The sequence below is a fragment of the Sinocyclocheilus rhinocerous genome, unplaced genomic scaffold, assembly GCF_001515625.1.
Source record: "Sinocyclocheilus rhinocerous isolate Xijiao unplaced genomic scaffold, SAMN03320098_v1.1 scaffold72, whole genome shotgun sequence".
In the NCBI taxonomy this organism is placed as follows: domain Eukaryota; kingdom Metazoa; phylum Chordata; class Actinopteri; order Cypriniformes; family Cyprinidae; genus Sinocyclocheilus; species Sinocyclocheilus rhinocerous.
This window is the reverse complement of record NW_015628351.1, coordinates 4,204,471-4,226,049: the sequence shown is the minus strand read 5'-3', so window position 1 is coordinate 4,226,049 and position 21,579 is coordinate 4,204,471. Positions and strand designations below refer to the sequence as shown.

At 36.8% G+C, this 21,579-nt stretch overlaps 1 protein-coding gene across 1 annotated transcript in view; it reads right to left on the bottom strand.

Annotated features, from left to right (window-relative positions):
* Positions 1–21,579, bottom strand: part of LOC107737684 (kelch domain-containing protein 8B-like) — a 116,190-nt gene that overhangs the window by 32,823 nt on the left and 61,788 nt on the right. Inside the window, exons 3-4 of the mRNA XM_016549272.1 lie at positions 10,139–10,303; positions 409–633 (exon numbers count right to left, since the gene is read on the bottom strand). Of these exons, the coding sequence (XP_016404758.1) occupies positions 409–633; positions 10,139–10,303 (390 nt within the window). The remainder of the gene's footprint in view (positions 1–408; positions 634–10,138; positions 10,304–21,579) is intronic.

The window sequence follows — 21,579 nt, the reverse complement described above, 5'->3', positions numbered from 1 at the left end:
AAAAATACTATTTCAGCCTGTCCACTTCAAAATTTCATGTTTAAATTCAATGTGTTACCCGTCATTGCTAAAAAATAAATAGTGTCTAATAACTAGATCTATTATCTCATTTATATCTCAAATTATCTTATTTAATTTCTCATGTCTTTAAGTCATGTATGAGCATGTGGTGTTTTTTATCTTGTTTTTGTATGCAGAATATGCTTATTATTATTGAGATTGCGTAACTGCAGAAAGATGACACAATAAGCGCTTCTCATTGGTAACACAATGAATCTGTTAGTTGAGCTTCTGTGAGTGTGTAGCTACAGTAATATCCATTAGTCACAGCAGACAGCATCATGCCCATGATATGGAAGATAATTTGTTTTGTCAATTAGGATTCAGCAAAAGAGATGAAGTGCTCACCCTGCTCACAATCAAATTCCTCTACGGTGGAGACGAAGTGAGGTCTGGAGTAAAAGTTGTGGGGTCCAGGCTGCTGAAGACCCCCCAGGCTGAAAAACGCCCTGTCGCTGGCAGCGCATGAGGAGAACGCTCTGCGGCTGGGGATGCACGGGTACCGCGTCCAGCTCTTCATCTCAAGGTCGAAGGCCTCAAATGCGGTCACTGGCAGCTTGCCCTGACGCCCACCTGTCGGAGGGAAAATAAGAAGAGGGTTGGAGGATTAAGATGAAGTATACGTGTGTGTGGTATCTCTCTGATAGGACTCAGTCAGTGTGTCACGTCTGTCCCTGCTGGGAGTCAGTGTGTGTGCGATTACCACGTCACGGCTCACTGACAACGCTTTGGTCTCCACAGACAAGCTGACAGCCTATTCCATTATTGGGTCTCTGACACACACAACACACACACGCATACACACACAAATATGCCTCTAACAGCACACCTACAGCCATACACACAGGCTTGAACGTACAAACTCATTTACATTTATTCATTTAGCAGATGCTTACAAATGAGATGAAGGTTTGAACATGCATGACGCTTCTGACTACAACACAAATGATTCATCTTATGGAGACAGTAACACATACACACGCAAGTAATGTCATTGGTAACACAATGAATCTGTTAGTTGAGCTTCTGTGAGTGTGTAGCTACAGTAATATCCATTAGTCACAGCAGACAGCATATTTCATGTGATGAGAATGAAAATGAGGCTGTGATGGATGGAAGTTCATGTCATGCTGTTGTGTATCTGGGGAGAAATCATTCAGCTGATGAAACAATCTGGAAATATAGTCACAGTGGACAAAACAATCAGGAAATTTTCAATAAAAAATGGCATTTTGTAGGATCTTAACATATGATGCAATGGATGCACTGTCCTTTCCACTTCATTTGATAATAATAATAATAGTTTATTTGACATTGTCATTTAAGTCAAATGAAACATGATGTCTACCCTGAATAAGGTCTAAAACCAGTGGTTCTCAACTGCTTGGACCCTAAAGAGATTTTGCCATATACCATATAATCATGCATTTAAAGGGATAATTCATCCAAAACTACAAATTCTGTGATCATTTACTCACCCTTATGTCATTCCAAACCTGTATGACTTTCTTTCTTACAGTAAGTGGAAGATAAAAGCAGATATTTTGAAGAATCTTAAACAAAAAGTTCCACAGTATGGACAACAAAACCCCACTGAGACATTTATCAAAATATCTTCTTTTATGTTTTACAGAAGAAGGCAAGTCATACACGTTTAGATGAGTAAATGGATGATTTTCATTTTTGGGTGAACCATACTATTAAGAAATGCAAAATAAATAACATAACTGGGAGGAGAACTTGTCTCTTATGTTTTTGTTGTGACGTCACAAAGGTCACATGTCCAATTATTGACCCTTCGCAAAGACCCGCCCCCCTTTGTTACTGTTGCTATGTCCGACAAGCCACGCCGCTCTCACGCCACACATCATGTTCTCACGCAGTGAAAAATACATTGCAGAGAATAGAGAAAACTGATTGTGTGCCGACAGACGCGATAATAAGTCTCAGTTTTCAAATTTGCTAATTTAAAAAAAAAATTCAATCAATAAATACCATTTTGTGGCTCTTTAAGGTGTCATGACAGATCACTATCACCTAAGTTCAAGCGGCACATGAACCAATCATCTTTTCATATTTACTTAAAGCATGAAATAAACATGAATGAACATCAGAAGGTATTTTGTTACAACTGCAGAAAGACGTCAATACACACCATTTAAAGTCCACCGAAGTTAATCTACTCTTCTATCTGGTTTGTTTGTCAGATAAAAATGGCAGATTCGGCGTTATGACTGGTCAGATCACCTGTCAATCAAACTCCCTGCCAAGGGTTAATTGAACTCGACAATAGTGACATCTGTCACTAAGTAAAAGCAGCCAAATTAGGTAGATGCCAACATGGAGCGGACATGTCCTCATCCTTGAAAACCATGAACAAAACTAAACAAGGACAAAAAGATAAATACAAACCACACTGCATTAAAAACATTATTGGTTGAGAACGTCTCGGTTACGTATGGTAACCCTCGTTCCCATGCAATAATCGCATGCCAATGTGCATTGGCTCGTTTAGTTTACACTCGAAGTGGATTGGTCTCTCTAAGCGAGATCCCAATTTCGTCGGTCATCCGACGTGACGTCGAGAGTGACCGACTGAAAGGGAACAAGAAACCATTAAAATCTTTTAGTCTTAACCAAAATCATCAATACTGCCAAACACCAACAAATCTCAATGTTGATTTCAGTGACTTTAAGAACATTTCTATAACTTTTGCACAATAAACAGTTGTGGTTCTCTTTTGGGTTGCCACTGTGCTGTATATCCATTGTTTATTCTGGGTGCTGAAACAAAATCAGTTGAGATCGACTGATCTATACAACAAATAATACAGCACAAGAACATAAACCTCTCTGGAAAACAATGTAAAGTTTACAACTAGGGTGTGTATGACTGCTTATGTATGTGAGAGCTCAGAAAGAATCAAACACTGTCACGTTTCCAGGTACGCCTTCATTTTTCCTCGTATTCTTTCCCTCTTGCACGTTCTCTTTCCTTCACTATGCATTCACAATGCGACTGATCTCCTCCCAGCTCTGGCATTACTGCGAGCCCTCTGAGACAGAACAGAGAGCCAGGGAAAACACACACACAAGAGAAAACAAAGGGAGGAGAGAAAGAACCTGTCTGAGGAACAATGCGGAAGAGCGAAGAGATGGAGAAAGCAGGCCAGAAAATGGAAATCCAGTCAAGACAGTGTGAGAGAACCAGATAGAGGAAAAGTCTTGAGGACGGAGCGGCGTGACTCTATAAGAAGCGAGGTTACAGCAGTTCATTTAAGAGGATTTGTTCTCTTGACCTTTGCTGGGTACCTCTAATTAACTTCTTTCAAGTCTTTCAGCCTTTCGACTTCAATCATTAAAGCCTCCATGGTCAAAATTGTGAGAAATTAGCTGAGGGGAACAGGGCAAATACACAAGTGGATTCAACAGAGACGTGTATGGGCGAGATATTGAGCTGAGTGAAGTGCAGCTGGTATTGGGCCAAACCCATCCACAGACAGATTTGAAGACAGACGGTCGCTGCAGCCAGCATCAAGCACACATGGCAAACTAACACACACATCATATGCAAAATAACATTTACATTACATTTACATTTAGTCATTTAGCAGACGCTTTTATCCAAAGCGACTTACAAATGAGGACAATAAAAGCAGTCAAAACTAACAAAAGAGCAACAATATATAAGTGCAAATGACAAGTCTCGGTTAGCCCAACGCAGTACGAACGGTAGAGTCGATGGTCTTTACACTCTTCGGTCTTCACACGAGGGCTGCCGCGGTATACTAAGCTTTTTATATTCGTCTAACAAAACTCAAATTGAATTCAGCTGGACACACTTTCCTGTTAATCACAACAAATGGCCAATCAAAGCACACAACACTGACAAGGTACGCTATACAGTACGAGGCCAAATGCGATTTAAATAACGCATGCTGACTGTCAGTAAATCTGAATTCAAAAACAAAGAAACAAGGAGAGCTTGGATATGTTACAGCAGGGGTCTTCAGCTGTTTTCATGTCAAGCCCCCCTAGGTGAATATAGAGAAACCTGTTACATAATGCATAAAACCGAGTGACGAATTTTATGCCTGGCCTATAACAACATATACTATAGTGATGCATTTATATACTTGCAAAAATAATAATTATTGATGTAAAGAGTGGACATGTATGTGTGGACATTACATTTGAATTCTACTTAACACATGCTAAAGAAGTCTGAATTCATGAGGTTAATTTTTATAAATTTTTATTGAAGTTCATCTAATAATATTGTATTTGTTTTTAGATCCTGAGCTCCTGAAGACCCATGTTGCAGTATAGAACTTTTGATTTTTATACACAATGAATTTTCCAACCCAATCTCACAGCAATTCGTACAAATTTGACAAGGTGGCTAATTTGTACGAATTCACACAATTTGTGAGAAATCGTACATATTTTATGAGGTGGCATATTCGTAGGAATTCGTACAAAGGACCACACCTAACCCCGCCCCCTACACTTAACCATCACAGAAATCGTTCAAAATTGTCCAAAATTGGTCGTAAATATTTGTACAAATTAGCCACTTCGTAAAATACGTAAGAATTGGCTGTGAGATAGTGTTGGAATTTTCCCCCCTTTTGTTTGAGTGAATCGACAATTTCAACTTCTGGTTCAATCAAGGGTGAAAGTTTTTAATTTTAAATTCCAACATTTAAAATTGTATTATATTTGATCAAAAACACAGCATACAGCAATATTGTGAAATATTATTGCAATTTAAAATAAATGTTCTATATATATATAAATTCTTATATATAATGTATTTAATTTCATTTCTGTGATGGCAAAGCTGAATTTTCAGAATTTATTACTTCATTCTTCAGGGTCACATGATCCATGATCATTCTAATCTGCTGATTTGGTGCTCAAGAAACATTTCTTATTATTATCAATGTTGAAAACATTGCTGCTTAACATTTTTTGTGGAAACCATGATACTTTTCCCCCAGGATTCTTTACTGAATAGAAAGTTCGAAATAACAGCGATTAAACATGATTCTTGTAACATTATAAATTCTTTACTGTCAATTTTGTTTAATTAATGTGTCCTTGAAAGTATTAATAAAAAATGGTAGTGTACGTCTTTATCCAAACAATGCAAGACCTGTTGGGAAACATTATTTCTGTCAGGACCACTATCGTCAAAGATGATTGACAATTAGCATACAGTTTGGATTGGCGGTATGGTTCTGTTCTGGGCAAGAACTCCCTGCGCATCCATGCAGCCTAGCATGGATGAGAGCAGGGAGAGCAGCAATAACCCCCCCAGGGTAAACAGAACAGAACCAACATAAATGTATTGCAGATATTGTTAAAGTTCAATAATTTTATGTACACATTTTAGAATTAGTCTGATTCAAAGGAGAATCAGAAGGCTGAATCCCAACTGACAGAGGAGGAGTTGGGGATGGAGGAGGGTAATTAGCTATTGAGCAATGCGAAAACTGCTGATAATACTGAGGGACCTTATATATGAATGCTTAGATAGGTGTCGTATTCCCATAAATAGATGGGGATCAGCTGAGAGTCAGCTGATGCGAGCTTGACTAACGTGACCTGCCAGAACTAACACTACGCTTGATATTTGCAATTCCACTTTGTAGCAGCGCAGAAAATTCGAATGATAAAAATAAATAAAAAAATTCACTCATGAAAACAACACCAGTGGAAAACACCTTTAAGCAGCCTTAAACTTTCTCTGAGAATGTTTTTTATTTCACATTCGAATGGGGTCACGTCGCTCTCCTGCCCACACCAGAGGTAACAATATTAGCGAGCACAGTAGGCATCTTATTTTGGGGAGACAGCATGGTGCATCTGGGTGACGTGTGATCGAGTGTCTGCGCTCATGATAGACCTCGCGGGGCGCATCTCAAAGTAAATCAAAACTAGATTAGCATTCTGTGATACTGGCTCATTCCTCATTCATGGCCTTAATGTGATTTTACTGCCGCTCTATTTGTGGTCCAGCAGCCTGACAAATAACAGAATTAAGTTTCTTAACTTTACTTCTGTCACCAGGCAAAAGATCTTCAATGCAAAACTTTTTGAAGTGGCAAACTGCATCTAAAGCATGACAAGCAACACAAAGGCGAGTAGCCCTTTGAGCACAAGTGAGGGACAGAGAGTGAAAAACAGAGATAGAAAGAAAGAATGATGATGAAGATGGCAAGGAGGGATATAAGCAAAAGCAAGGGTTGCATACAGAGAGACTCTGAATGAATTATTCCCTGTGATGTCAAATCAATGAGTATAAATCTAACCATCAAGACAAAACTGTGTCACAGCGGAGGAGAAGAATCATGAGTCCACAGGGAAAATCTGTATTACTCCCCATTCCACTTACTTCACACATCACATCTCAATTTCTTATAATTTCATAAATTGTTAAGGTTTTTAGGGGTTGAATTGATTAAACTCCAATCAAATTGAACTGTGCAGAAAGAAGAAACAAAATAAGAGTTTAGAGTTAGCTGGAAAAACATAAATAGTTTAAATGAACAAACTCTTCACTTTAGTTTTTACTATTTGGTTATAAAAAGTCCCCAAAACCATTAAAGGAAGATGAAGTTATTTATCTATTTTTTTTTTATCCCAGAGGCAAATTATTGGTGGAGATGCACATTAACATATTCTCCTTAATCTACGTTCAAGCAATCTTAAACAGCATATCAGAACATCTCTACTGAATTCACTGCATTTCTATTCACATTCAGTCTGAGCTGTAAAATGAAACCAAACAAGACTAGATAATAAGTTGAAACACAGAAGTTGTACTTGCTGTGAGGGACTGTAAGTCCAGGTGTGTACTGTAACAGTAATGAGGGCACATCTGCTTCACCAGGCTGATCAATAATATGCTGGCATGGGAAGGTGATGTTGTCCATCACTCTTGCCATGTCCAGCCTACACCTTATACAAAAAAATCTTCTGGCCTCATTAGTGTGTGTGTGTAGGGAGGCAGTTTTAATGACTTCTCAAAGAGTGAGAGGGCAGCTGATCTTTGTGTCTGACCTGAACAGAATGTCTCACAGTGCAGAGAGGTTAGAAAGAGGACAAATCTGGCAAAACAAGACCCCATACTGGCAACCCCACATGCTCATCAAACCCATGGGCACAAACACACTCTGATCAACTATCAAACTCACACATACACAGTTTAACCATTCCAAATGCTCATCAAACTCAGGCATTTACATGTACACATTTGGCAGAGGCTTTAATGCAAAGCAACTTAAATTGCTTTGTATCAGTTCATGCATTAACACATTCACCTAGCTATTTAAATATGAAATGTTCTTAATTATTATTAATTATTAGATTATTAACCCTAATCTTAAAAGAAATCTTTGGCATGTTTAGAATGAAAAAAGTAACATGATTTTTTGTTTCTGAATCTATTAATTATATAAATAACAATAAACAATAAAACTGCAATTTATACATACAATTGATTGAAGATACTTCTATATAAAATTAATTTGATATTTTTGGGGGAGCTAAAACATGATGCCAAATCAAAGTCATATGGCGTGACTAACATGCTGAAAACAAATCATGAAACCGAGTACATACTGCACGATTTTCAAAGTCATCGGATCACTGTTGTTTTCAGACTGCACCACTATCTGGGGTAGCATTCAGTTGCTGCTGTGTTCACATTGCACGATGGATCGGTGACAGGAGGTTACACACTGCATGACTTTACAATAGGTAAAGTCTGGTCTGGTCTGCAAACTACAGCCAAAACGCACACGAGACGTGAAAAGGAAATTACACAAGATCACGCTGATATTCTGGTCTATAAGTCCTCCCCGAACACACACTAATTAAAAAAAAATTACTTCCTTGTTAACAACATACTTCTGCTGGGAAAATGTTATATACACTAATCTAAGTACTTGAAAGTGAAACCAACGTTTTGTGCATTTTATAATGAGTTTATTTCTTATAGCCTACAAAAGCCCTCAAAGTGATGAAAAAGAAAAATGCAATAAATCTTTTGTCCTTTATAGAAGAATATTATTTACAGGAAAAACCCAAGCCCCCTTTAATGTTTAATTATATATATATTTCTTCATGTACCTGTTTTGTATATTCTAATGCAAACATTTTACGGGCGTCGGCGACGCATCTGCAATTCTCTCAGATTGCGTCTTTGATCATTCACACTGCGTGACTGTCACTCGCGTGAATGAGCACTGATCTGCCTCCAATTTCGGACATTTGTCGGCAATTTCGCAAAACCTTTCGGCAAGTGAAAATCAGGGCTAAAAGTGTGCAGTGTGAACTTGGCATAAGTCTCTCAAAATATCCAACAGCTTTACTTTTTTATGAAAAGTTGTAAAATGTAAAACCCCAACATTTTTAAAGGGGTCATATGATGCGATTTCAATTTTTCCTTTCTCTTTGGAGTGTTACAAGCTCTTGGTTCATAAAGAATATCTGTAAAGTTGCAAAGACTAAAGTCTCAAATCCAAAGAGATATTCTTTATAAAAGTTAAGAGTCAACCACGCCTACCTAAAATGGCTCATTCTAACATGCCCCCACATGTCTACGTCATGATGTGGGAAGATTTGCATAACGCACGGTTTTTATCAGCCCTGGCACGGCATAAACAATTACCAGGTGTTGTTACCACATCTGCTGCTCCTGGAGAATATTGTGAGACAGTCTGACATGGAAAATAAGTTACATTATAATTACTGGCTAGTCTAGTACTCCATCTGCTAAGCACCTCTAGAGAGAAGACTCACATTTTCATTCCTTTAAAACAATAAATGTTGATGATATGCATAGACATACTCTACTGTTCCAAAGTATGGGGACAGTAAGATTTTTTTTTTTTAATAAAATAATACTTTTATTCGACAAACACACATTAAATTAATCAAAAGTGACAGTAAAAACATTTATAATATTACAAAAGAGTTATCCAATTCAAACAAATGCAGTTCTTTTTTTTTTTTTTGCATGGTTTCCACAAAATATATTAAGCAGCATGACTGTTTTCAACATTGATAATGATAAGAAATGTTTTTTTTTAGTAGCAAATCAGCATATCAGAATGATTTCTGAAGGATCATGTGACACTGAAAAGTAATGACTGCTGAAAATTCAGCTTGCATCACAGGAATAAATTACATTTTAAAATACAATAGAAATAAAATAGAAAACAGTAATTTTGAATTGTAAAAATATTTCACAATTGTTCTGTTTTCACAGTATTTTAAATAAATGCAGCCTTGGTGAGCAAAAGAGACTTTTTAAAAAAACATTTAAAGTCTTATCACCCCGAACTTTTGAACAGTAGTGTATAGGCCTATACAAAATATGCATGATTATTGTAGGAAGAAAGTGTTTTTCTAAAATGCTGTAACAGAAATCAACCATTCATGTCTAAATGTATCCAATTATTCAGATTATTTGCTCTGATTTACAAATTTTGTCATAATCGACACTCTTAAAAATAAAGGTGCTTCCCGATGCCAAAGAATAAACTTTTTTGTCTAAATGGTTCCATAAAGAACCTTTAACATCTGAAGAACATTTCTGTTTCACATAAGGTTCTTTGTGGCAAAATAAATTTCTTCAGATTATAAAAAGGTAAGAAAGAGATGGTTCTTTAAAGAACCTTTGACCGAATGGTTCTTTGTAGAGCCAAAAATGGTTCTTCTATGGCATCGTTGTGAAGAACCTTTTAAGCACCTTTATTTTTAAGAGTGTAACCACCATCATGTCACTAGAAAACAATATAATTTTTTTTCCTGTTGATGAAAATGCTGAAGTTCAAGTTAAATGGCTGTCAAGATTAGATTAGAAATGAGAAAAAAACTATGTTAGGTTGGGATTTGAATTGTGGATCCCCTTTCACACTAAACAAAAGTTTTACCATTAGATTCTCCTGCCTGTCTGCCCTTTTTATTATTTGGTCATCTCTTATTATTCCTAGGGAACCAAGAGTGTGTCTCTGACAAACAACCGAATTATTAAGATTTATGAGACCATTTTATGAGGGCTTACCTAGAACATAGATCTTGTTACCGTGCAGGAAGGAGAAGGCTCCGTAGCGTGGGGTGGGCATGGAGGTGAGGGGCAACCACTGGTCCTTTGTTGGCTCATACAGCCTCACTGAGGCCTGAGGGGTCGTGTCAGCTCCCATCCCGCCCAGAGCATACACCTTGCCATCTGAGAGGGTCAGACAAAAAAGAGAGAGTCTGAAATTAGTTTAAACTCTGTTTCCAAGTCTCCCACATCCCTTATTACAGTTTTTCTCAATTGCTTAAACACACTTGTCCACTCAGACATCACATTTTCAAAACAGTTAACACTCAGGCTGAAACTGAAGCTCAATGGCCAAAATGACTCATTTTATTTGTAAAATGCTCCAACACTCACAAAACATTAAAAACATGCAACATAAGCAAATACTTCCATCAAACACCACAGCTTGTGGTCAAATTAATTTATTCTTTCAATCAATCATTACACAATGGACAACAAATTACAAAACACAGCTATCAATATGAAATTACACTGTTCAAACTCAGAAGTGTTGAATATAGTTTAAAAAAACAAAAACAAAGGAAACTTATGGATGGTAATATCTAAAAAACAAAATGAAGAGTTGAAATACTCAGAACTTCAAATTGGATGTTTTCCCTTGCAGTGTTGCAATGCACCAATGGAAATACCTCCTTGCATGGCAAATCCATCAACAGCCCTCTCTCTTTAGGTGAAACCAGTCTTTCATTTAGTGCATCAAGAAATGTGATGAGGCATTCTGTATTGAACTGATAGTTTGTATGTGGCAAAGGACATCATTGGAGATGGCAGCACACATGGTGATATTGGCACCCCTCTGACCTGGCACTGCAACAGTGACCCTCTGCCCAATAAATGTTCCTCCCGCGTCTCCTCACTTTACAGAGGTTGAAGCTTTGGCCTCTTTGATCCATACTTGCAAATAGCAGGACAGAGGTGGAATCTTTTATAAAGGCATGAGGACTGATTGCTGATTGAAGAGTTGTGCAAATGAGTTTCACACAAGTGCACTAGAAATTCATAATTATGCAAGTACTTTCTATCAGCTGTGAATAAATGTTTTCCTTTTGTTCAACACAGTGAATCCAATAGAGTTTGGGGTCCTTCAATGAGATCTGTAGTGACTGTTTTGACAAAGGGTGTGAAAAATGTGTGAAACAAATGAAAAAGTGTTAAGGCATTTGCAAGAGAAGACTTCTTCTGTGCTAAGAATGTGATGATGAAGATCAAGTGGATCCTAGTTTCATTAAGCGTGTCTTAGCAAATGAGAAAAACTGTAAACAAATTAATAACAAACAAATCAGGAAATGGCAGAGCAGTGGCAGTGAGTCACTAGTCTGAATTAGGAATGTTCTCTCCATGCCAGAGTGGAGAATCTCTAGAGACATGCACCTTTTTTTTCTGAGCTCCAGCTATTTTAAGGTTTACTTAAATTCCACCTCTAAACATCACACTCCACATTTGTTCTCTTCCCCTACGGGGACTGAACATTAAATATGAATGTGTTCCCATAACTGACCCAAACTTTTGAACTTTCCCACAAACTTCTCTATTATAGCTCTGCCTGAAATATATACAGTACACTACTATACTTTTTTCTCAATTGCTAAAACACATTTAATCCCTGGTGAAAAACCAGCTTATTCTAGCATGAATGCACACGTTTGTTCAGGCTGGTTAGTGCGACTTTGCTGCTGGTAAAGTTGGTGGATATGTTTAATCATGCTGTTTACTTTGCTAGCTGAGCAAAGGTCGAGCAAAGAACTCCTGCTGGTTAAGCTAGAAGCCAGATGTAGACAACAGCATCCAAAACACAACATATGCTGAGCTATAACAAATATAGCATGAAATCAACTTAAATTTTACAAACCTCAAACTTTACACAAAAAACAAACCTCATCATATACCTATAAAGAGCCAAATTTACATTTTAGAAGAAGGCATGTTGGCACTCAAAAGTGAATGGCAGAGACTTAATTTAATACTATTCCTCTAATGTGAACGCTTTCTGTATTGTTTGCATCTAAAGCCCAGAACTCCGTAGCTATTTTTGCAAACCCCATTCTGGCTGCTGTGTGAAGTAGTTTGCATACTAATGTTCACATAATGAGAATTGTGTGTTAACTGAGGTTGTGATGACATTGTGATGGTTTCTGAATGCTAGTGCTTTCAACATGAGCCCAAAATGGTTATAAAATGATTCATTTGTATTTAGAGTTTTGAGAAAAAAATGCAACTTGTGTTTATATGTTTGAGGAATTAGTCTTTGTTTGTAAAAGTGAAACTGATGGTTCATAAGATCATACGTTTTGAAAGTGCTTTGTCCCAACAGTTCCAAAATAGTAAAATAATAATAATTAATATAAAAATAATATTTATTAAAATAGAAACAGAATCCCATAAATTTCATTATTATTTAATATACATAATTTTGTCAAATAATAATCATGGATTTTAGTGTGAAAACAACTGAGAAAAACTGTAACTAATCCAATTTATAGAATATATGTGTCTATAATTAAACAGAGCACCAGACAAATTATATTACATTCCACTCTGATATAACTATGCATTTAAAACACAGCTTTTAGGCTCAGTTTAGGCTTAACTCTAATCCAAAAATGACCTTCATAAAGTTTTCAAGGGAAAATGCAGCACAGCGGTGAAATTAGGATATGAATGTGGAGAGAAATGCAGCATCAGCAAAGAGAACAGCCCTGCTGCAGCACAGCCAACTGCTAATGGAAAGAGAGAGAGACAGAGAGAGAGAGAGAGAGAGAGAGAGAGAGTTGTATGTACAGTTGTGGAAGAGAAAAGCATCCTGATATTGATGCTAGTCATAATTTTACTGAACTGTCAATGGGACAAACAGCATGTGAGAAAGAGCATGGGAGTACTGACTGATGTGCACATACGGTTTATTATGCCACTGAAACACCCGAATCAAGACATCAGGATCATCCCTGGAGGAAACAGCATTAATGATCACCATATGGAGCGTTTAAGACTGTGAGAGAGGATGTATGTTAGTTAAAGACAGTTTCGGTATTATGTCTGTATAATTCTCTCCTGGCATGACTGCAGCAGCTGCTGACTCAGATATCTGCAGCACTCTGGGACAGCAACCTGTGACTATAGTTAACTGCAGAACAAATGGGACAGATAGAGAGAGATACCGGGGAGTAAACTAGGTGGCAGCAGAGAGTACTGGTCATGCCCTCCAAAATAAATTAATAAAACAAATAAATTAAAAACTGTAACTACTGTAACAGCAATATATTATATATGTTCCTTGCAAAAACAGTTTATGTAGTCATAATATAGCACTGATTTCTGAATGGATATTAATGAAGTGGTGTCCACATGATGTAGTTACACCATTTACCAGCAGGGGGTAACTAGACCATGCTAACTAGCCATACCTTGACCGTTTGAAGAAGCTATTTAAGTGTTGGGAAATCATAACTATGATGTGATGTGCACTCAAGTCTTTTCTGACACAATCCTTAATTATTTCTCTCTTTTTCTCTACCTGATAATGACAAAGCCATTTTAGTGCTACTGTATAAAAAATGAAGAGCAATGAATGTGCATTAGGTGTGTAATTGGTTGTCACAGAAAATGATGGGGAAAGCAGCTTGGTCATACAGCCTTGTCTCCTCATAAACAGGCTAAATGAATAGAATTTTCTAACGAGTGTCATCACTATTCTTCATCAACACTACAGAAAATGCATACAAATTAATCTGACCATCACAGTTATTACTCAGGATTAATACTAATTTGCTTCCACCGCAATTCTTTAATCAGTAATGTTACTGTTAACTAAAATGATTAAAAATAGTTTTTTGGCAATTGAATTGAAGCTGAATTGAATTATAACATGAAAAACTTATAAATTAGAAAAATAAGAAATCTTGCTTTGGCAACTAACTGAAATGAGATTAAGTTGAGGTACTAAAAGTACTATAAATAATAAATTAAAAAAGTAAATTAAAGCTATATAGAATTATTAAAAACAATGACACAGAAAAACACTTAAAAATGGCAAAAGAACATCAAATTACTAAAGCTTAAACTAAGGTGACAGAAAATAATTAAAATAATAAAATAAAATAAAAATATAAAAATAAAAGCTCTCATTATGGTGTCCGGGTGTGCTCATATGTAGGCCTATATGATTATTTTGACATGATTTGAATGCAGCTTATTATTGTTTTTGCGCTCCTACAGAGTATTATGGTAAATGCAGTTTCCCATGTACACTCAGACCTCATAAACTGCCTAAAAGCAATGTTCTTTCCAGCACTCTGAAGCACACTCTACTTCTCTATTTCTTCCCCATTGCTTGCTATATGTGAAAATTACTTTTAGTGAAGATTTTCTTTGTCCTTTTTGAAGCTTGACAGCCACAAGTCACTATAAATTGTCTTTGCATGGCAAGAGCTGCAAAACAATTCCTGAAAAATGTGTTCCACCAAAAATATAACAGCATACGGGTCTGGAACAACATGAGGGAGAGGAAACAATGACAGAATTATTTTTGGGGAGAATGGTCAATTTAAAATTCTCAGTGAGTGTGAAAGGAGAAAGTATTTTAGTGTCTATTACATCACCTTTAATGCTCCAGAAAGTGAGGAGACAGTGAGAGAGCAACTGTGAAAGCAAGAGGTCTTTCAAGGCTTGTGTGTATATGACAGCAAAAAAACAACACTCAAAGATCATGACCACCATCTTCACTTTCATCCTCTTCACTGAATTCACTCTGATGACCACAAATGATTTCTCCAGTTTGATTTGATACGGCCTGACGTGTTTACAAGACTGTGTAAAGCATGAAAGAGACTGAGAGAAAGAGCAGGACAGAAATATCTGAACAGTGCAGAAGGATCTAATGGCTTTAGAAACTAACATACTCAAGTTTTTCTTCAAAGGGTCGTTTCAAGGCTATTTTCTATAAAGATTTGCAATAAATTAAGCAATTCCGCGGACATTAAAAACACTTTGTTCTATCCACCCACAATAACATGATAAAACAACAAAAGCTCTTCCATGTAAAGAGGTTTTGTCATAAACATCCACTGCAGTGATAAGCAACGGCCAACAGAACATTTTATTGAAGGCTTGTCTCATATTTCATGCTAGCTCCGCCTATTGTGAAATCTCATTGGTCCAAAATCTCACTTTCATTACTGTCATTAGACATCAAATATCTTCCATTTGCCTTTACATCAGACAAGTTAGTTTGCAGTTTCAGTTTAGTGTGAAAAGATCAATTGCTTGTCGCTATAAACATCTCATCATGTCTGGTTAGGACACGGTGTCAGTTGTCAGACAACAGATGGAATCCAAATGTCTGTGTTCACCCATTAATGAATGTCAACCACTAGTTAGACAACCTGTCTCAGAGAACAAGACATCACGTTGACATACATGTATTGCACTAAACACATTCCCTGCTAGTCAGAAAAAAACTGCAACATTTTGTATTTTAACTACTTTTCAACTTTCTGTCAAAGCTAGTCCCTGGCCATATATTTCATCCAAATTAAACAAGTCTTTGGAAACGGTTCTGTCCTTTTTAATAGCTCCTCTTTTTCCCGAGGACTGAGGACAGCAACAGCGCTTATTCTTTTCATGCATCTGACATCTTTATAATATCTTGCTCACGCTGAAAAAAAAATCAGAATGCTATAGCTGCATACTGTTTTTAAAGGAACACATCTTGTACAGAAACTATTTGATATGTTTTATAATGCAGATAACTGAATAATACATTATTAAACTACTGCAATTGTTGTGTATAGTTATAGAGCTTGAATACAATTTATGGTGCAATTGATTTATCATACAGTGTGACAGGCAAAATACTGTCTTAGCATAAGATTTAATGTCACGCTGTGTTTCACGCTGTTAGGTCAATCCGAGGCCAAACTGAACTCAGCCAGCTTCGCTGTAACTGTCACTCTTTCTGCATGGAAAAATATTTAATCATTAAACAATACACTCTTAAAATAAAGGGTGTTTTTGCAGTGATGCCATTGAAGAACCATTTTGTGATCAAGTAAGTACTTTTTAGTAAGAAAGTTCTTATAAGAACCATCTTTTCTTAGTGTAAAAAACATCTGAATAATCTAAAGAACCTTTTTTTTCATAACAAAGAACCTTTTGTGGAAAGGTCTACTCTTAAAAAATAATGAACCTTTAACATCCATGGAACTTTTCCATTCCGCAAAAGGTTCCTGATAATGGAAAAGGGTTCTTTAGATCATTAAAATGTTCTTCACACTAAGAATAAAATGGTTATTTTTAGAACTGTTGACTGGAAGGTTCTTTGAAGATCCAAAATGGTTCTTATACGGCATCACCACAAAAACCCTTTTGGAACCTTTATTTTTAAGAGTGTTCTTCAAAGGTTCTATGGATGTCAAAGCTTCTCCATGGGTTGGTGCCGATAGCCAAGTGAGTAGTGTGCCAGCATATCATGCAGTTGCGTTGCGGGTGTCCAGAGTTCGAATTCCGGCCAATAAAGAACCTTTATTAAGTGTGTAACCAATGCATTTATAAATAGACTTCATGTTCTAGTGTTGTTAAATTTCATTCTACAAGTAATAAATGTTTTTATAGTGTAATGAGAGGAAAACATATTTCATTCAAACAATAAGCATTCTGAAATCTCCTGCGTCAGCAGCACCACATGCATGTGTCGTGGTACTCTCATGAACACGCAAGAGAAGAAATCGTTGAATAAATTCAGTATTTTTGTTTTCTTTGCCCACAAAAAGTATTCTCATAGCTTCATAAAATTAAGGTTGAAGCACTGATGTCATATGGACTAATTTAATGACGTCCTTACTACCTTTCTGGGCCTTGAATGTTGCATTGCTGTCAAAAAGCTCTAGGATTTCATCAAAAATATCTTAATTTGTGTTCCGAAGATGAACAAAGGTCTTACAGGTTTTGAATGACATGAGGGTGAGTAATTAATGCAAAAATTTTCATTTTTGGGTCAACTATCTCTTTAATGCTGGAAATGTTCAAACATGGACAAAGAAGTCACACTGAACCCTAAAAAAAGCACATCTTGTCGACCACCCAAATAAGACTAAGTCAAGTATTCAGTGGTACGGACAGTACAGCACATGCTGGCTGTTCCACACATAAATGTCTTTAGAGGATTATGGGAATGGTAGTCTGAGAGCACCGTTCTTTGCAATCAAGGGTATATAGTGAGGGTATATATTGTTATCTACAAGCTGTTTTCTCCAATCAATCTAAACTCAACCCACCCACCTCGAATCCATCTATTTCTCCCCTCTGCAACCTCGCTGAGTTCGTCACCCCCTGCAGACTGCACTGCCCAATCACACACAGTCACTTCTAATTAGAGCTCTGTGTTCTGATCTCCATTCGTCGCCCTGGGAGACCCCATAGCAACCAAACACGTACTCTGAGACAATTAGGAAATAGTGGTCTGACAAGAAAAAGCATCTATTGCACACAAAAACACACATGCATGAGCTTGCATCTAACCAGAGCATACAATGGAACAAACAAATCATGTATCAAGTCACAACTATAATTTGGGAAACAGATGCACAAATGTGTTCGTCTGCTCCTGTACACACACACAGCTGTTTTGAACCCTCCGTATGACAGAGAGAGACCCTTATTAAATAGACCACCTGCTGCTGGTCTTTCTCCTCTATTTTCAAGACTGCAAGCAGGAAATATGGTCCATCTCATCACATCTTTTTCTGGCTATATAAACCGGCTAAACTTTATTTACCTAAAAATAGAAGCCTTGCCTAAAGCCAAAGCAAATGATCATTCCTGCGGTTCATCTTCAGCCTTGTGATCACAGCATCTTCCAAGTATTCCATACTGCATGACACTGAAACCACAACAGGGAGACAGAGAAGTGACAGCAAGAGACTCGCATGAGACTAGTTGTCCCTGAGGTGGCAACTAGCACAGACATTTGTGGTTTAGCCCCGTCCGTATTGAAAAAGGTCTGTTTTTTGTTTTTTTTGGTAAAAATAAAAGATCAAATTATCTACTGCATTTTGGCTTACATGTAGGTCCTCTGAGAAATCTGAGGATGGGGATTCTGTTATCCATATGAATGTTTATGATTGCAGTATATATTTGTCACAACAATTCTTCTAATTTATTTTGGCCTTCACTGAATACTAAAGATAACATAACCAAAGCAATATAAATTAAATAATATATATTACAATTAATTGTTTTAAATTAAGAAAGGATACATTAAATTGATCAAAAGTCATTTCTATTTCAAATAAATTGTGTTATTTTGATATTTCTTTTAATTAAAGAATCCTGGAAAAAATCCAGCACGGCTTGCAAAAAAATATGAAGCAGCGCAACTGTTTTCAACCCTAAAAATAAGAAGAAATGTTTCTTGAGCAGGAAATCAGAATATTAGAATGATTTCTGAAGGATCATGATGTTGAAGACTGGAGTAATGATGCAGAAAATTCAGCTTTGTCATCACAGATTATGGTTAAATCAATACTTTTTTTTAGATTCAAGAATTTTGATAATATTAGTTTCATTCTGCTTTCTGAAGACTGGTCACATTTCATTCATTATATTTATCATGATTATTTTATTCTACTGATAGCACTAGTTTTTAACAGGGAAAAAATATGTAATTTTGATAAAAACATCATCTTTGTAACACCATGCTTAAAATTAGTTGATTAAACTTTTTATAGGAAGTGGAAGTGGGTACTTCGCAAGAGGATCCACACATTTCCTGGTCCTTGGCATGAAAAAGTTAAAAAATCCCTGGCTTAATCCAGTCCTAATAGTCTTAAAATGTCATTTAAAAAAAATCAATCCTGTCTGAATGGCTCTTTAGATAGGAATTTTATCTATCTTGGCCAGAAACTGAAGATCACAGTCAAAAAGCCAAAACTGATCGATCTCCAAAAGCAGCAATGCATATCTGGTGTGACAGCAGAGTTAAATGACTGATATTTACAGAGAGATTCAGGGGCGGTGTGGCAGAAGACGGGCACAGACTTTAATAAGTGAGCTGGAAGACTCCAGTCGCCCCAACAGGAGCCCTGTCTGCTGATAACACGGGCATCGTGTCTCATCATGCCATTTAAAGGCCACTTATTTCTGTCCTTTACAAAAGCATAATCGATATTCAAAATCACTAGAGGCTCTCAGAATATGGAACTGATAACAGCAGGATGTATTCTCTACAAAGTCTGGAAGGAGGAGGAGAGAAAATGTCAATAATTCACTGAAGGATGAAATTTTAGGAAGCCTGCACAGCTTTAAATGGAAAGAGAGCATCCAAAGAATCCAGGAAGAAAAGGTGTTTGAACTTCCAAATGACACAGTCTGTTATTCACCTCTGTTTGTGCACCTTCTTGCCCCTCCATCAACACAGTACTCTTGAAAGAAAGAGGTGGAAACAGCTTACACACGCCGGAAAACATTGTTCCCATAAGGCACCATAGGTGACTCACTGAAAGACAAATAGCCCTTTTTGATATGCAGGGAACAGAAATGACAGGACCTTTTCAATAGCAAATTCTTTGGACAGAGGCCGTCTATTATCCCATAATACACAAACCATTTCAAATAAGGAAATGATAAAGGGCTGGTATTTCGAAAAGGAACTTCCTCTAGCGTTGATCTGTGGCACACAGGAAATAGGAGAAACAGGGCTGAATTACAGGGGTGACTCTGCTGTTAATAGAAGGCAGGTCTGCTGCTGTGAATATCACCTTTAAAGGACACCAGGAGGTCTGAACTTCATCTCACATTTGCTCCGCCAACTTATTATATGTAATATATGTGCATGTCTGAAGAATGCTGAAAATAAAAATTATGGTTTTAAAGACGACATATTTAATTGAATGTGAATAAAATGAGGCTGTGTGTGTGGTACAATTTGTTCAATATATTTCCAATATTTTGTAGGCTGAATGATTGAGAAGCATAATTGAAGGGCATACTGAACATGAGTAGAATGAATTTATGCATAAACCCTTTATAAAATTATTCTTGCCCATTTATGCCCATTAACTAATTTATGTAAGAATGGATTTTGCAATTGATTTACACAAAAATTAATTCCACTCATTTCATGAATGAGGCCCATTGAACAGACTGTAAATCCATCCCCCACAGCCCTGTTTTTGTGCATGTTTCTATCAATTTAAAGGAAAAGTTCACCCCAAAATACAAGTTGTTATACTTTACGTTCAAAAACCTATTTTTCAATCCATTCGATTTTCTGGTACTGGATTTTCGATACTGGTACTTATCGATACTGTTATCGATACTATCTGGTGCAAAAAGATATGAAGTGAAAAGTTGTTGAAAATTTCAAGTTATTTTATTACTGCTGAACTTTAGTAACTGTATTAAAGTTCTTCAGTCAAGAGCAGTGAGTTCTCTTTGTGTTTTATTTTATTAACATTAAAGGAATAGTTCACCCATAAATGAAAATTGTGTCATCATTTACTCACTCTCATGTTGTTTTAAACCTGAATTAGTTTCTTTCTTCTGTTGAACATAAAAAGTTATTTTGAAGAATGTGGGAAACTAAACAGTTGCTGGTCCCCAGTGACGTTCATATTTTTTTTCTTCCTACTATTAAAGTCAGTGGGGACCAGCAACTGTTTGGTTACCCACATTCTTCAAAATATCTTCTTTTGTGTTCAGCACAAGAATAAATAAAAAATTAATACATGTTTGGTACAACATGACTGAGTAAATAATGACAGAATTTAAATTTTTGGGTAAACTATCCCTTTAATGACAAGCGGCAGCATGTTTAGTAGCCGCTTTAAGAGCTGCACGCATCTGTTTTTCTCTCAACTGTTTCCTTTCACTTTAGACATAATTAACTGTGTTTATATGTAAACCTTGTGTGTTTTTGACAGTATTAGCGCAATCAGACGATAATTAAGATAACTAAGTAATCAGATGCTGTTTGACTGGCCTTTTAGTGTACGGACGCTTCGGGTGTACGCGCTCTTAATAAGCACGTCAGAACAGCACGTGAATGTTTAACCAGCATGGCTTTAAAGCACGCGGAAATAATGTACTTTTGTGATTGCGAATAAGTCTCGTGAGTGTAACTCTACTGAATCAACATTTGATGTGAAGGTGTCTCGCGAGTTTCAGTTGGAGCTGGAGCTGGAGCTGGAGCCGCGAGACATAATACAGAGCATGTGTTTTGTTAGTAAATGTTTCATTATATTACTAGTGTTGCCTCCTTTGTTCACTATTACACTACTGCATATATTGCATCTGACACTGGTTTTGCTTAGTTTTGTAACGTGAGCCCACACTTTCGAACGTTTCACTCTTGCCGCGATGACTGATTGCACGCAAACACACACCGCACATGTGCATGGATATCACAC